The sequence below is a fragment of the Lutjanus erythropterus genome, chromosome 10 (assembly GCF_056507025.1).
Source record: "Lutjanus erythropterus isolate fLutEry1 chromosome 10, fLutEry1.hap2, whole genome shotgun sequence".
NCBI lineage: Eukaryota > Metazoa > Chordata > Actinopteri > Lutjaniformes > Lutjanidae > Lutjanus > Lutjanus erythropterus.
Window position 1 is genome coordinate 17,893,168 of NC_139326.1, and position 15,152 is coordinate 17,908,319.

The 15,152-nt window shown below is 41.3% G+C and overlaps 1 protein-coding gene across 3 annotated transcripts in view; it reads right to left on the bottom strand.

The window, feature by feature from the left end:
* Positions 1–1,747: 1,747 nt before the first annotated feature.
* Positions 1,748–15,152, bottom strand: part of atosb (atos homolog b) — a 33,074-nt gene continuing 19,669 nt past the window's right edge. For all 3 annotated transcript variants that reach the window (XM_084728462.1, XM_084728460.1, XM_084728461.1), the window contains 9 exons: positions 13,990–14,179; positions 12,229–12,442; positions 10,015–11,362; positions 7,516–7,574; positions 7,177–7,276; positions 5,616–5,774; positions 4,565–4,633; positions 3,734–3,939; positions 1,748–3,078 (listed from right to left, as the gene is read on the bottom strand). In XM_084728462.1, coding sequence (XP_084584588.1) covers positions 2,925–3,078; positions 3,734–3,939; positions 4,565–4,633; positions 5,616–5,774; positions 7,177–7,276; positions 7,516–7,574; positions 10,015–11,190 — 1,923 coding nt within the window. In that variant the 5' untranslated portion in view covers positions 11,191–11,362; positions 12,229–12,442; positions 13,990–14,179 and the 3' untranslated portion in view covers positions 1,748–2,924. The remainder of the gene's footprint in view (positions 3,079–3,733; positions 3,940–4,564; positions 4,634–5,615; positions 5,775–7,176; positions 7,277–7,515; positions 7,575–10,014; positions 11,363–12,228; positions 12,443–13,989; positions 14,180–15,152) is intronic.

Below are 15,152 nucleotides of genomic sequence, written 5' to 3' on the forward strand. Positions count from 1 at the left end.
TTACATTATTAACTGTGTATTTCAGAGATGACTGGCTGTTTTGTTGGTGAGAATATATATACGTATATATATAGATGTTCCTCAGTATTTTTAGCTGGTAAATACAGAGGATGGATTCTCTCTTCAGCAATGCCAAACTTGACATTAGCACAGTTTGACATCAATATTTGCAGAACTTCCCAAAACAACCGAAGTCTGTCTGGCTGCAGGCACTCAGCAGTTTCGGTGCTGCAACAGAAGTCAGGGGAGGAAGCACTCTCCAGCTTAAAGGTTCCTCTCATGCTGATCTGTAAACACAAATCCAAGAATGCAAGACTGGAAATAGAACTGAATCTCTGTTTGCAGGCTTCCTTTCGTGACTATTAGTCAGCTGCTTCCTTTACTGGATGTTATTTCTAGTTTGTCTCAAGTAGGGGTGTAATAGAGTAGCATGTTGACACATGGGTATTAATTTGATTTAAATATTTTTTTTAACTGTTTTTAAGTTTTACAGAACAATTCCACTAGTTTTTACATATGAAGTTGAGCTTACTTGTCATGATCAGTACTACTAGTCTTAAGCCAGTTGTGTCATGGTTTCTGTGACTCTGGAGGAGATCATAGTGATGCCAACAGGTTTATTTCAGTTTATTATGCAGCTTTGTTCAACGCTTATTTCTGAATGGTCAGTTAAGGCATTCTGCAGTCCGTTATTTATGAATATTTGACTTCTGCTATGAGTAACAGATCATTGCTATGAACACAGGCTTTGGAGGACTTGGTGAGGCAATTAAATTATTTTTTTAAATCAATATTTTGTGTCATATTATTGATTTTCTTTAGTAGTCAGCTATGTAAAATGTGGGTTAATGGGTGAAGCGGGTGATGCAGGACAGTGGAGCTTATAGCTTTAATAATGACCCACTCGTTGTATCATTTGGTGCTTAAGACTTATTAAGTTTATAGCCGAAAGTCTGTGTTGCAAACTGGGGGAGTGGAGTTTAAAAGATGTGGATGTTTATCAAGCAGGCAAGGTCTAAAAGATGCTGTCAAATTGCATTATATATATTCACAAGCAAACCTGCAGACTGTAGCATGAAACTCAAATATGGGTTGCCCTCATGATGGCTTTTCAAAAAGTCTTTATTAGAAACGTACGTAAAATGAATTAGTAATTTAAGAGTGCTCAGTGTTCTATTCATGCTGATTTTAAATGGGCGTCTATGCATTTTAAATGACCTTGTATTCTGTTTTGATGACAGTTTATGCCTTAAATAACCTTTTAATGCCTTTTCAGTAGTTCATTATCCTTTCAAATGCATTTTTATCTGATCTATCAAATTGCCTAATTTATTTTCCTGGTTTTTAATTGTTACATTTCTGTTTTTTATTCATTTTCTAAACGTACAGCACTTTCAGCTGCATGTTTTGTATGAAAGGTACAGTGTGATACCTTACATGCAGTGAAAAATAAGGCAGTATTTTGTACCAGAATTGGCCTTGGCACAAATAATTGAGCAAGGCAGCCCACCATGACTGAGCAATTGCAACCGTTAGTTGAAACATGTTATAATAACCAATCCACTGTGTCAGTAAATGGGTGGAAAGCCACAGTGCTGTAACCACAATGACCTGATAAAAGGTAGGATTTCCACGATGCCTGTCAATCAAAAATAACAACAAACACAGGTGCTACTCGCCAGTCGCAGAGTTTATTCTTTTAAATATACATAGACTTTTTCCCCATATTAAATACCCCACCACCCTTCCCTCCCTCATCATCCCTCCCTCCTCCCATTTCTTCCCTCACTTTTATTTCTCCGCTTTCTCCATCCTCCCCTCCAGAGAAAGCTCGTCTGGCTGAAAAACACACTCTACTTTGTGCAGCATATTGCTTATTAAGACATTTGCGAAAACATAAATTAAAAATACTACAGCTTGTTGTTTTTTTCATTTTCTGTTCCAACATCAGACTGTTCTGAACAGAATCTAAAAAAAAGAAAAAGAAAAAAAAAAAAAAGAAACAGCACAGTGTCCCTCAGTCTGGCTACATTAAATGAACTGGATTCCCCTGTTTTTCATGACATGGTATGACCCTCCTGGCCTGAAGTGTACACAGAGGTCTCTACCACGGAAGGTGAACATATGTCCTGAGTTTAGTCAAATCATGCCGGTGTTTTGTTTTGTTTTTAATCGTGTTAAACGATAAGACATCCTAGATCAAACTCGCTTTCACTAGTGTTTGCGTCTCTGCTCATGTCCTCTCCGCTGGTCAGAAAGTGTGTGAGTGTGTGAAAAGTGTGAAGGGAGGGTTTCATTTTATTCTCCCCACAATCAGGGATGTGCTTATTGTTTTGTGGCCTTTAGTCAGATTAAAACTTGTGGAAATTATTGGTCCGATGAGGCGGTTGGAGCTGCAGGCAGAGTGAAGGACAGTGTGATACGGCACTAGAGGAAAAGTCAGGTGTTTAAATCACAAGGCATGCATGTTAACACTGAACTCAGAGAGTCACCACCTTTCAGCTGTGACGTGTGGTATGTGCTGTGTGTGTCAGTCTCTTTTGGTGTGTGTGTGTCAGTGTTTACACAGATGAAGGTGCTGTAAAAGTCCTGCCTTTGACTGCTCCTACACTTACATTTCTACTACTTCTAATATTTTCAGTGAATGGAAGATACAAGGAATGCTGTGTTTGGTTGAGTGGTTTTCTAACACCAGTTTGCTTTGACATTCAATGGAGAATAAATGCATAAAAGCAGGGTTTTTACAATCACCAACACTGTATCATATGTGCACCTGTGTCTTGTGTACATGTGGCGTGTCTCATCAAGTCTCATCAAGTTTTGTGTCCATCGTTCTAGCAGTCCGTCTGTTTCCCTCCCTCCTATTTAGGAAGCACAGGAGGGGCTGCGTTGGCGTTGGGGAGGGTCAAAGGGTCAAGCTGGGGTCACACACGGGGGGAGTATTTAGGGTTTCTTGGCACCTCGGTGAAAGATTTCAGCTCATAAGGGATCCCTGTGTCCACTTCGATGGATTTTCGGGAGAATAGCAGCCGGATATCATTGTGCAAGTAGATCTTCCCAGATTTGGAGCTCTGGAATCTGAGAAAGATTGAAGATGAGCCAGAACCAAAAGAAAGTGTTAGCGAAACACATTTTTCTTTCTTAAACTTGAAAAATTACTGCAACTACATGAAAAAAGTTTGCAAAGGTACTATGTATTATTGAAGGTGCAATACGTAAGAATTGGCCACCTGTCGAATTTATACTTATACTCCAAACAAACAGGGGGCAGCATTACCTGCCTACTGCTGCTAACTGTAGCTTCTGTTAGCTACTTAGCTCGGTTAGCCATGCAAATAAGCTAGTTTTATTTTGGAGCAAGAGAGAATCTTGAATTCAGAAGGTGTGCAGTTGTGTTTTTTTTTTTTTTGGATAAATAAGTAAAATAGGCATTTGACACTTCAGTAGATATCTGTGCAACACAATACATGGTTGGTTAGGAACAAAAATTACTGGGGTAGGTTTAGGAGAAGATCATGGTTTATGGTTAGACCCTTTCACAACATTTTAAAGGCTTTCAGGCAATCACAAGGACACTGTGGACAGTTCAGTTGTAGCAGCTAATAAGAGTTATTATTGTAATCTTGTGATACTTTTCCAGACACTTCAAAACGGCCTAATAAAGCAGATTTTAAAAGTGTCAACAAAATATCAGGTGTAAAGAGTAATGCATCATCTGAAACCTCGCTCATACCTGAGATGTATCAGGTAGCAGAGAATCTTCTTCCTGTCTAGCACTTCACCCCCTGGAGATGCCTCGCTTTTCCCTTCAACCCCCTCTTCTACAGGCACCAGGAAGATACGGTGGCGCAGGAAGGTCATGTGATTGACGGGCATGTCGCCGAAGTTGTAGGTCACCAGGAACATCTTCACCACAGTTTTGTTGGGATTAAATAAGGTCTGAGAACAGAGCGTACCAGAGTTTTGTTGTTTTTTTTGCGCAGTTTCATCCTTGCAACAACCAAGTACATGAGACTTATAGTATGATATCAACATATCAACATATTCTATGACATCATATTAAAATGTTGAGAGACATATCTAGGAAATATTTTTCACAATCTGTGCCTAGTTGCATAAAACCACATAAGCTACGAATGTTGCTCTAAGAATGCCTATGAAAGAAAATGAGTTGTATAAAATCATCTTAAGCATTTCCTTAGGATGTTGTAAGGGAACCCTTTAATCTCTGAGTGTTTGCTACTTAAGTATTCTTTTATGTGTTGTTAGAAGATCCCTAATGATGTTTTTCCTCCAAAAATGATAAGGGACCCATTCCAGTCTCTTAAACGTGAAATAATTTGTGGAACACAAGTCGATGGCCAAGAAAACCATTGGTCTAAACACTTAGGCAAGGAGACAACCTAAGGAGCTTTATGCAACGCTTCTAAATGAACCCCTCAGCCTGAGGAAATATTTTGTTAAGGGGGCAAACTTAAGTTTGAAACAAGGTAGTTTATGCAACTGGGCACTGTTTTTTCCTGAGCAAAGAACGATATAAGGACAAAATAAAAGACTAACTTACCACTTGAATGGTCCCTGCTTTGGGTATGCTGTATCCTTTCTTTCCAAGAGGCTCGAGGGATATCACCCCCTGTGAGGGAGAGAGACAGACACATGGCACTGATTGAATGTCCTCAATCACTGTAATGGCAAAATAACTCTTATTCATCGATACATTTTAATGGCTTTGAACTTCTTCATCAGGGTTGGGATCTGTATTAAATGTGCTATAAAAACTTTTAGGGAGCAGTTGTATGATGGCAGCGTTTCAATGGCAATTTTCATTTCTGATTTGATGCTCTGATGAAACACATCTGTGTAAGTTATGCGTTTAAAACCAATTCATCATCAAAAACACTTAACACAAAAAACAAAACTAAATGAAAGCGGACTACAATAACTGCATCAAGCTGTAATTACGCAGGGAGTCCTGTTAAATGTAAATTAACAGTTCAGAGAAGTGAATCGAAAGAGGCCTGACATTCACCACTTTTACACACAACAATTCAAAGTCAACATAAGGCACAAGGCTAAGAAAGTGAAAACAGCTGGTTTCCAAATGGTCCAGTGTGACAGCAGACGTAGTTCGAGACTTCTTCTCGTTCAAGACTGAAGTTGTTCCAATATTAATGCTGGGCCACCATTACTAAGGAGTTGGAGATGTTTTATTATTATAATACATGTGATGAATGTATTATACCTAGTGCTGATGTGGACAGATGTGGGGAAAAAGTTTCACGATACATGCATTAAAAAGGAAAATCATGCCACAGATGTTTTACATCTGGTTCTGAGGAATCAAGCCAACATCAATTTTGTCAAAGCCAGTTGTGTATTTGTTATTGTTTTGGGCAGTTGTTCAGATCTAGTTTTTCTTTTTTTCTGTCAAAGGGTGTATTGTTTTCATACTATTAAACAAACTACCTGCTATGTGCAATAAACAATTCCATTTTATTATTTGTGCTTGACTGAGTGTGTACACAACACACACAATATCTTGCAGATACACACACACACACACACACACACACACACACACACACACACACACACACACACACACACAGACTGACCAGGAAGGGGGAGGGTGCACTGTGCTCTGAGATGTCGTAGTACGTAACCTGCACAGGCAGGGTGACGTGCTGTGGGCAATAGGAGCCACTGGCACCGATCTCTGCTGTGAAGCCTTCGATCCGGCCTGATGGGGAGAATCGTCCCTTCAGTATAGACTCCTGTAACACACGAGAGAAAGAGAAGAGGGTTTATAGTCATGAACAGGAGCCTTTTTAAAACTCTTAATACTATAAAACTTTGGGCTCATCAAGAACACAGTTTACTGCTGCACTCTGAGTCACGTTTGGCCACACAATCAGAAAAACATCCTACTTTGACTGTGAAATCCATAAAAATCCATATTTCCTGTATTCATCATAATTGAAACCAAAGCCATGTTGAACACAGAAAAATATGCATCTGCAGGTCAACAACAATGTGAGCCAAGAGGAGGATATTTTGAAAGCATTAAATCACTGATACCCATTTTATGCCAATATATTAGGATCCTCCTTAGCTACACTAAGGAGTACAACATGTGTTAACCCTGACATTCGGCACTGACTTAATATCTGCTTTTACTGTTAGTAAATCTGGGGCAAGGCTCAACTATTTGATCAACAGCTAGACCTCTTTACATCCAGAGGAGGACCCCAAAAAGAAAAAGACTTAAAAACTGTTTGGGTTTTAATTAATTTATATGTTTTTGCATTGAGATTATAGTTATTGACAGAGTCCTGCAAGGGTTTGAGTACAAAAATTATACAGTAAAATGTATTTACTGTATATAAATTCACTTGTGTGGGCATGGATAACAATGAGCTAATTACAGGCAGGTAGTGGGTGAGAACAATAAAAGAATATCGACAGTACAGTCGTATGTTTTTTTTTTCCTGGAGAAATCAGAAATGAAAATGATTATGCAGTATTTCAATGTTAAATCCGCTAACAATATCAAGCTTAATCAACTGCCAGGATTTTATTGTGAAAGCCTATGACCCCACATCTGGCCAAATTAAGACGTCACTGTTCGATCAAACAGCGATGTAAGTTAGCTGATAGCTAAAATGATTTACATAAAGGCAGGGTCAGTTGCGGACAATATATCACCGGAGGCCAAGTCGAACGTTTGGTGTGGTGGGAGACTGGAAGAAAAATTTCAGTGGCTTTTCTCGGTGGAGATAATTGCAGGTAACAGGTCAGTTCTTGTACTCAGCTTTGGGGTGCATGTGGGTGCAGGACTCTAGTTAGTGGTGGTGTTGTTCTCATGTGTGTAAATGGGAAGGACAAAAAACACCACTCTTAACTATGACTCACAATGTCACCAAAAACGAAACAGTATAAACTTTGTAAAGGCTGAATTAATGGCTGATCTGTTGTACTGACATGAATTGGACTGAACAGGTGCCCCGATAAAGTGGTCACACAGAGTGTGTGTTGTCAAGGAGGACTCTACCGGATCCACCTGAAATATGTTTACAATGGTTGGCTGCAGCTGGATTTGCTAATACACCCTGGACGCCAACACCATCTTTAGCCTCAGTCTCATCAAATTATTCAAATAATGTTTACAAGTTGTACCTCAAAGTTGCCGAGTAGTGATCTGCTGATGGAAGATGAGGGCCAACTGGAACGTGTGGAGCGGCCGGTGTCTGTGTGTCTGCCGCTGCGCAGCTGCCGACTGAATACGACCACAAACACACATAAAACAGACTGGTGGTTAGTGGTTAAAATTACACTAATTTTGTTTCAACCAACATGTCACATGCCCCTGAGTGTGTCTGAGTATTCAAGTCCAGACACAAAACCCTTTAATTTAGAATAACATACTAACTACGCAAACTCCCACCATCTTCCCTGTGTTGACTTTTCTTAAGTTTAAATTAGGTTTTCTTGTAGGAAATATGATGGAGCACTTACCTTTTCATCCGCAGCCCACTTTTTAGCCGTCTCCCTGATCTTGTGCAGTTGGTGGCAGCCTGAACAAGACAAAAAAAAAGTACATCATTATTTATTATCCCTTAATAACCTGATCTATATCAGCACTTGGCTACTCAAAAAATGAGCTACTTACTTGAAATGCTGAGAAGTAAAATTCTCAATTTACACAAAAAAATAAAGCTACTCAGAACAAGAATAAATGGGCATGTGACTGTGTTTGTGTTCCTTTTAGAGAAATTCGTATGCGTAATTTTGTCCTCTTACTTACTGAGCACTGACTATTGGACGTTGCATCACACGCATAAACATTCCCCATTTCCAGGCTCCCGTTCATCGTAAAGGTCACCCAGCTGTCAGACGATTCGTCACTAGCCAAACCTAGGCTACCTGTTTGCCATTTGCTCACAGCAAACCTTTCACTCATGGTTAGCTTATTGCTATTAGCTAACCCTTGGTTGCACTGGCTCTCTACAGAGCTTGAAGCTCTTTGTCAGCTTGTCGTCTCATCGTCAGTCTCTATCAAAACCACAGACGACATTTTAGAATATCCTCCTGTATCCTGTTTCTGTGTCTCTAAAGTATCTCTTTTTAACTTTTATGTACTGAAATACCACCTGTTAAAGTTCAGCCTAGCTCCTTTTCTTTAACTCTTCCTTTCACTGTCCTCTTTGTCCCTAATTTGTGTCCTTGAGTCTTTCTTACATCTATCAGTTTCTCCCTGAGCTTCCCTCACATACACACCTCTGGTCACAATGATACCACCACTGTATGAAACCTAACTGGCCAACTAGTGAACTCTATTGTCACTATTAGCACACTCCCCGTCCCACAAACCCACACACTCAAAGCTCTTTCTGGCCTCCCAGTGTTAAAAAATGGCCAATTCACTTCCAGAACCATTTTAAGCAGGATGTATGTACATGTGTGCGTGTGACTGTGAGTGTTTATGTGTGTATGTGTACGAGAGACAGAGCACACTCATGTGGGGGAACAATGGGCCCTCCCTCAATGGGCTTTATTCTGGAGCTACTCAGCCTGTTCCAGCGCAGCGTGATAATGAGCCGGCCATCACTTCACTCTTTCACTTTTACTTGTTCCCTTAGTTTCTCTTTATTTATGCCTCAGCCTCTTTTCCAGGACTGTCAAGGCTCACAGATGTCTTACCATCAAACACTGACTTGCAACGGCTATTCCTTATTCTGTATTCAAAGTTTAAGAAGCCTTCACATATGGTGGTCTAAATGTTTTTGGCCTAAAAGAATGGTATTTGCATGCAGATGTGCACATGCTGTTTTTTAATGTATGCTGCAATAAAATCACCTTGAGCTTCTTTCAAATAGCAGTATTTAATTAGGGCTGGAAAGCTGTATCATCTGGTCATTAAAAAAGACAAAATGAAAAGATTTCCTCAACTGTAATTTCCCTACTCCAAGTACTTCATGATATGAATAAATTAGGATCATAGGAAAATTTTGCTACGTCTGTAATTGAAGCCAGTTACTGTCTTATTATTACAGCCAAGCTGAATAACAGCTCATCTAAGCTATTAACTAGGACAGCAGTTGGAACTACAGGCTGATGGAGTTGCTTTCAAAAATTAGGCCCTGTTCATACCTGGTATAAACATGCGTCCTGGCTGATCTGAATACAACTGGTTTGAACGCACTCAAGATGCATTTGAGGCTAGATTGCGCAGACCACACTTTCAGCAGTGCATACACAATGTGTCCTTTCCTTACTGAAGGACCGCCTACTCTACTACTGCTGATGGACAGTTAAAAACTATTTTGCAAACATGTTTATTACATTAAGAGCAGGGAAGTAAAACGGCTATGGCGAATTCTCAATCATTTGTGCCGACTTGTAAATTCGGCATTTAATGCACGTTGTTTCTTTGCTTCTGTGCTGTGAAAGGCAGACAGAAGAGATGCTCCATGGTGTGCTGGGATGCACATTTTTACTTTCTCTGTCATTAATGCCTTTTTATTCATGAATTTTAATTAATTTTATTGATTTTCTTCATCATCTGTAATACGAAAACATCAGATTTCCACACAGTCAAAGACAGTCAAAGTGTGCTGTCTGCACATAGTTCAGTTATAAAAATCCCAGTACACCACGGAGCCTCTCTGCCAGGCTGCTGACAGCACAGGTAAAACATGAGGCTCATTGTGGGCTCACAGAGGAGTTTAGTGTGGAAAAATCTTCACACTGAACGGCCAAATGGACTGACAAACAACTGACGAAATAGCCCCAATGTTTATTTGCATAAAGAGTGGGGAAGTGAGATCCATTCACAAGTGGTCACTCGAGACACATCTGGAGACGCATTCTCACACTCTTTAAACTGTTCACTTGTGTTCGGATAACCCAGGACAGATGTTAATACTGAGTATGAACAGGCTCTTAGATTATTCAAAGCGATTTCCCCAGAGAGATGTATGAAGTGTGTTCATGTATGCATGCAGGTGTTCTGACCTTAGGCCGGTCCCATGCAGAGGGCAGCAGGTGGTTCCAGTAAGGGGCAGCCTTAGAATCTGTGCTGCGACATGAGGCTGGGCCAAGTCCTGGAGCCAGGAGTGACAGCCTGCTTCTCTTGGACGTGGAGGGCCCCTCATCTTCTGAACACGACTCCCCTGTGTCACTCGGAGACAGCAGCCTCTTTTTGGCTGGCCAGTGTCCTCCAGAGGAGAGACGGTGGCCATTACTGCTAGGAGTTTTCTCCCAAGAGGCCAGGCCATTAGAAGAGGAGGATGCAGCCTGGGTTGCACTTCGCTCAGGTGGGGAGGATTCGAGTCCAACGTCCCATTCGGTGGCCTCCCCTGGTTCCTGCAGCTCTGTGTGGTGTGGGGGGGAGAAAGGGCCTGGAGGGCTTGTGGGACTGGCAGGGTTGGGAGTCTCATATGTGGACATTTCATATAAGTAGGGGCTGGGCTGGCCTCCAGATGAGCCATTACTACAGCTCTCATTTCCAGGGCTACCTAGTGAGTAGGTGGGGGTGTGCCCCCCGTTAGGTGCCTCAGTCCTGGTTGAGCCTCCAAGGGAATGGCCCTGGTCACAGAGATGACCATGTGGGTCACACATTGGGGGGGATTTAGGTGAGAGTGGAGCAAACACATCAGGAATGGGCCTGTCATGATTGTGCTGAGTTGGGCGTCGGGAGGGGTTGTGACTTGGGGAGAGGGGTGGAGACTTGGGTGACAGTCCCCCGTCAGAGTCTCTATGCTCCATCTGTGTGCAAGAGTATAAAGAACCAGGCCCACCGGGGCCCATCCCAACACCTTGAGCAGGGGCTGGCCCGCACAGCACCCCTCCCTCCAACGCCTCCCTGTCTGAAGTTTCCCCCAGGTGGGGGCGCTTATGAGTCAACTGGGGCTCCTCTAGCCCCCTTTTCACGCCCAACCGAACAGGCCTCTGTTGGGTATCAGTGTGGGATTCTGTGGAGGTAGAAAATCCCCCCAACTGGGAGAAAATGGAGAGCTGGTAGACCTTTTGGAGCCGCAATTCCTCCTGTCCGAAGTGCCTGGGTGCCCCCGGTCTGACCCCAGGGTCTAGGCCCAGTGTTGGGGCTGTTGGTGGAGGCAGGTCCCCCTCCTGGGCTGGAAGCTCTAATGGAGCCTTTTTGTGGGCTAACTCCACGTGAATGTGCCGCATGGTTTCTATGCTGGAGGACAAGAGTCTTGACTAAATTTTGTGCAACAGGGTCAAGTAGGTCCTCAGAAGTGCCAGGAGGCAGAGCAAGATGTTCCACAGGAACAGGAAGTCCTATAGTTCCTGCTGTGATGCCGTCAAATAGTGTGAATCAGGAAGCTGAGCCGCACAGCACCTGAGAGGAACAAAATACAGTATTATTATTCAGGACAGATTTCAATAAAGCAGTTAATAATGGTAGATTGTATAAGTGATGTAAAAAAAAACAAAAAATAGCATAAATGTGAAGAATTAGAAAGCACTGAGCCACTCTAAACTTTCAAAAATTATGTGACAGTATTTAAGGATATCTGAAATTAGGGTCTTGGGGGCTCACATTTTAACGTTTTGATCCACTCCTGTTTACCCTGTTAAAGTTACTGTATTACACTACTTGATGTGTTCTCAACACTTCCTGTATCCATTTCAACTTAAAATCCCTCTAGCATTTCATTAGACAGGTTCATTATGAGGTGGCGAGAAACTTAATATTACACCTAGCAAATTTGATTATGGCTGTGATGCTGCAATGAAACAAATACATTATATGCAACATATACATTTTAAATTCATGGTTTGTCATGTTCTTTATCAGTTTATAGATCTAGATGTTGTGGCAATTCATGGTGTATTTTTGTCAGTTTGGGTCCCAGGGAGACACAAAAGTTCTCATTTGGGTCTTGACCTGAAAAAGTTTGGGAACAACTGTCAGGACTTCACTATGCCAACAACAACAGCAGGGTGCAGGTAGTACACCTCCCTGAGAAAATATTATTGCCACAAAAACAGAAGGGAAAACAGGTATTTAAATTTATAGATATAATCTGATTGAATATAAAAATATAAACACTACTTAGACCTTTCACCCTTCACTAAAACACTAATAAAATACAGCTCTTTAACTGCATTAATTGGCCACTATACCTGATACAAGTTAGTTATGGCAACAGCCTAATTTGTCTTTTGTCTAATTGAAGGCAATGTCCAGGATCAGCATCTCACCTCTGTGCCCGTCCTTGTCTAATTCTGCCCGTGTGGACAACCTGCATCTGGCACAACATCTGGAGGTTGTGTCTGAAATGGCCTACTAAAGGAACCCGTCTATCTCCATGGCAGCTGCCGCGAAACAACGCCAACATCCCAAGATGGGTAATCAGGAAACACTGAGGACTACGGAGGACGACGGAGTGAAGGAGGTGGGCACAGGAGCTATGACCTGAGGAGAAATAAAAAGGTTGGTGGTTTGTCTGTGCAAAAAAGAAAATACGACTAACACCATGATGTTTAAGATTCAAGTTACTTCAATGTGTTTATGTGTATAAGGCACCATCGCAAGAGAACTGAAGATATACCATTCTGTCTGTGCTTGATTTAACACATTGATACATTTATTTTTTTCTTTTTAATGTTTTTGGGCTTTTTATGCCTTTATTTGATGAGACAGCTGAAGAGGAGTCGAACCCACAGCCGCTGCAGGGGACTCAGCCTCCATATGTGGGGCGCACACTCTACAAACTGAGCTACCTAGGCCCTCCACATTGATACATTTCTAAGAATAAAAAAAAAATTTATTTGTTTTAGCCAAGTTACAATCAACTTCATCAGGCAATTACAACTCCAATTGGAAACAAGTTGGCACACTGTATAAAACATAAATAAAGACAGAATGCAATTTAATGGTCAAACTGATAACTGATATTGTTTTTTGAAATTATACACTCATTCTGAATTTGATGCCTGTGTATTTCAAAAAAGTTGAAAAGGGGCAACAAAAGACTACAAAAGTTGTGGAATGCTCAAAAAGTTAAGACTCAAAGCGAAAATGATCAACAACATGACTTGTCTGGACCCAAGCTCATCTGAGATGGGCTGGCACAAAGTGGAAAAGTGTGATGTGGTCTGATGAGTCCACATTTCAGATTGTTTTCAGAAATTATAGATGTTGCAACCTCTGGGCGTAAGAGGAAAAGGACCAATCAGAGTGTTACCAGCATCTGTAATGGTACGGGTGTGTGTTGGTGCCCATCACATTGCTAACTGTCACATCTGTGAAGGCCCTATTGATGCTGAAAAGTACATACAGGTTTTGGGGCAACAAATGGGGCCATCCAGACAAGGTCTTTTTCAGAGATTATTATTTATTACAGCAAGACAATGCCAAGACACATTCTGCATGTGTTACAACAGCATGGCTTTGTACTTAAATAATTTGGGCACTGGCATGCCTGCGGTCCAAGCCTGTCTCCAATTGAAAATATGTACTGTATTATGAAGCACAAAATACAACAGAAACCCTGGACTGCCCTGTATTTGTGTATCAAGCAAGAATGGTAAAGTATTTTACTTTAAAAAAAAATTCAACAATTCGTTTCCTCAGTTCCAAATGCTTACTGAGTGCCGTTAAAAGAAAACATGATGTAACACAGAGGTAAACATGCCCCTGTCCCAACCTTTTTGGAATATGTTGTAGGCATTAAATTCAGAATGAGTGTATATTTATAAATCAATCAAGTGAATCAGTTTGAACCTTAAATGTCTTGTCTTTGTGTCTGTATTCAACTGAATAGATATAGAAGAGTTTTTGCTGTTCATTGCATTCTGTTTTTATTTTTACATTTTCACAAAATGTCCTAGTTTTTTTTTGAAAGTGGGGCAGTGATTAGTCAATATATATCAGTTGCATTACGTTTGTTGGTTAAAGAAAGACATTTATTATAGAATGGTGTGAAATAACGCATCATTATTATGACGGCTGAAACTTACCAGAGGGGCGGAGTGTCAGTGAAGCAGGACGCTCTTGAGTGGAAATGTCTCTGAACTGAAATCTGAGGTAACTCTTTTATTGGGGCTTCCTCTGTGATTGGCTGATAGCCAGGCACAACCTCCTTGGTCACCTGGGCGTGGGGTTTGGCATGTCTGTGGCATCATGACAGGGTCATTCCACCCAGAATCCCTGAAGAGACAGAAAGACATAGAAACAAATACAATCAGCGGTCAGTGAGTTGCTTTTACGTTACCAGCTGCAAACACATGCACACACACAGATTAAGACAAATGTACACAATCAAAAACAATGCAAACAATAGCAACATAACAAAAAAGTTAGGAGGTCGAGTCTCTTACTGAACTTGAGAATAACACCACAAAAGACAAAATCAAATAATAAATCTAACAAACAAGAGAAATCTTCTTTTCATTCCTTTTTTATTTTCCATAACTAAAATACCCCATGTTGAGTACAAAACTCCAAACACTGTGGGTTGAGGATCAAACATGGAGGAGCCACTCGTGGCGAGTTGACGTTTCCAGTTCTAACTTGGCACTAACTGGTGCTGTAGGCGAAGAGAAGCAGGACGTTTCCCGACCCACTTGGACCAGAACTTGGGAATGTTGAGCGGGGGGAAGTCACAGTGAGCCGTTGCCACAGCAACCAGTAGCCCAAGGATAACGGCTCCTTTGTGCTTGGCCACAAAGAGGGAGAAAGAAAAAAGCAGAGCTAGAGAGAGAGAGAGAGGGTGGACAGTGAGGGGGATGCTGGGGGGCATGGGTAGGGCCAGTAAAGATGCTCCTCCAAGAAAATATCTACAAACGCAACAAAATGGCTGTTCTCAATGAGGCCTGTCCAACAATTCAAAAAAATTCAACACACTGTGATTAAGGGCTTACATTCAGTTTGATTGAAGTGCTTACACATTTCACCCAAAGCGTAGCATGTAGCGTAAAGAAGAGGAATACAGTTGTTTCCTATTAAGACCTTAATTACAGCAACCGGTTACTTCACTTTCATGTATTTCCTTTCGCAACATCATGACAAACCAGTGAAAACTCATGAAGAGATCAATGATGAGCACAGAAATGATGACATAAAGATCAAGCAAGAGGAAGAAGAGACTGGTGCAATGAAGGAAATGTATAGCAATTTGAGC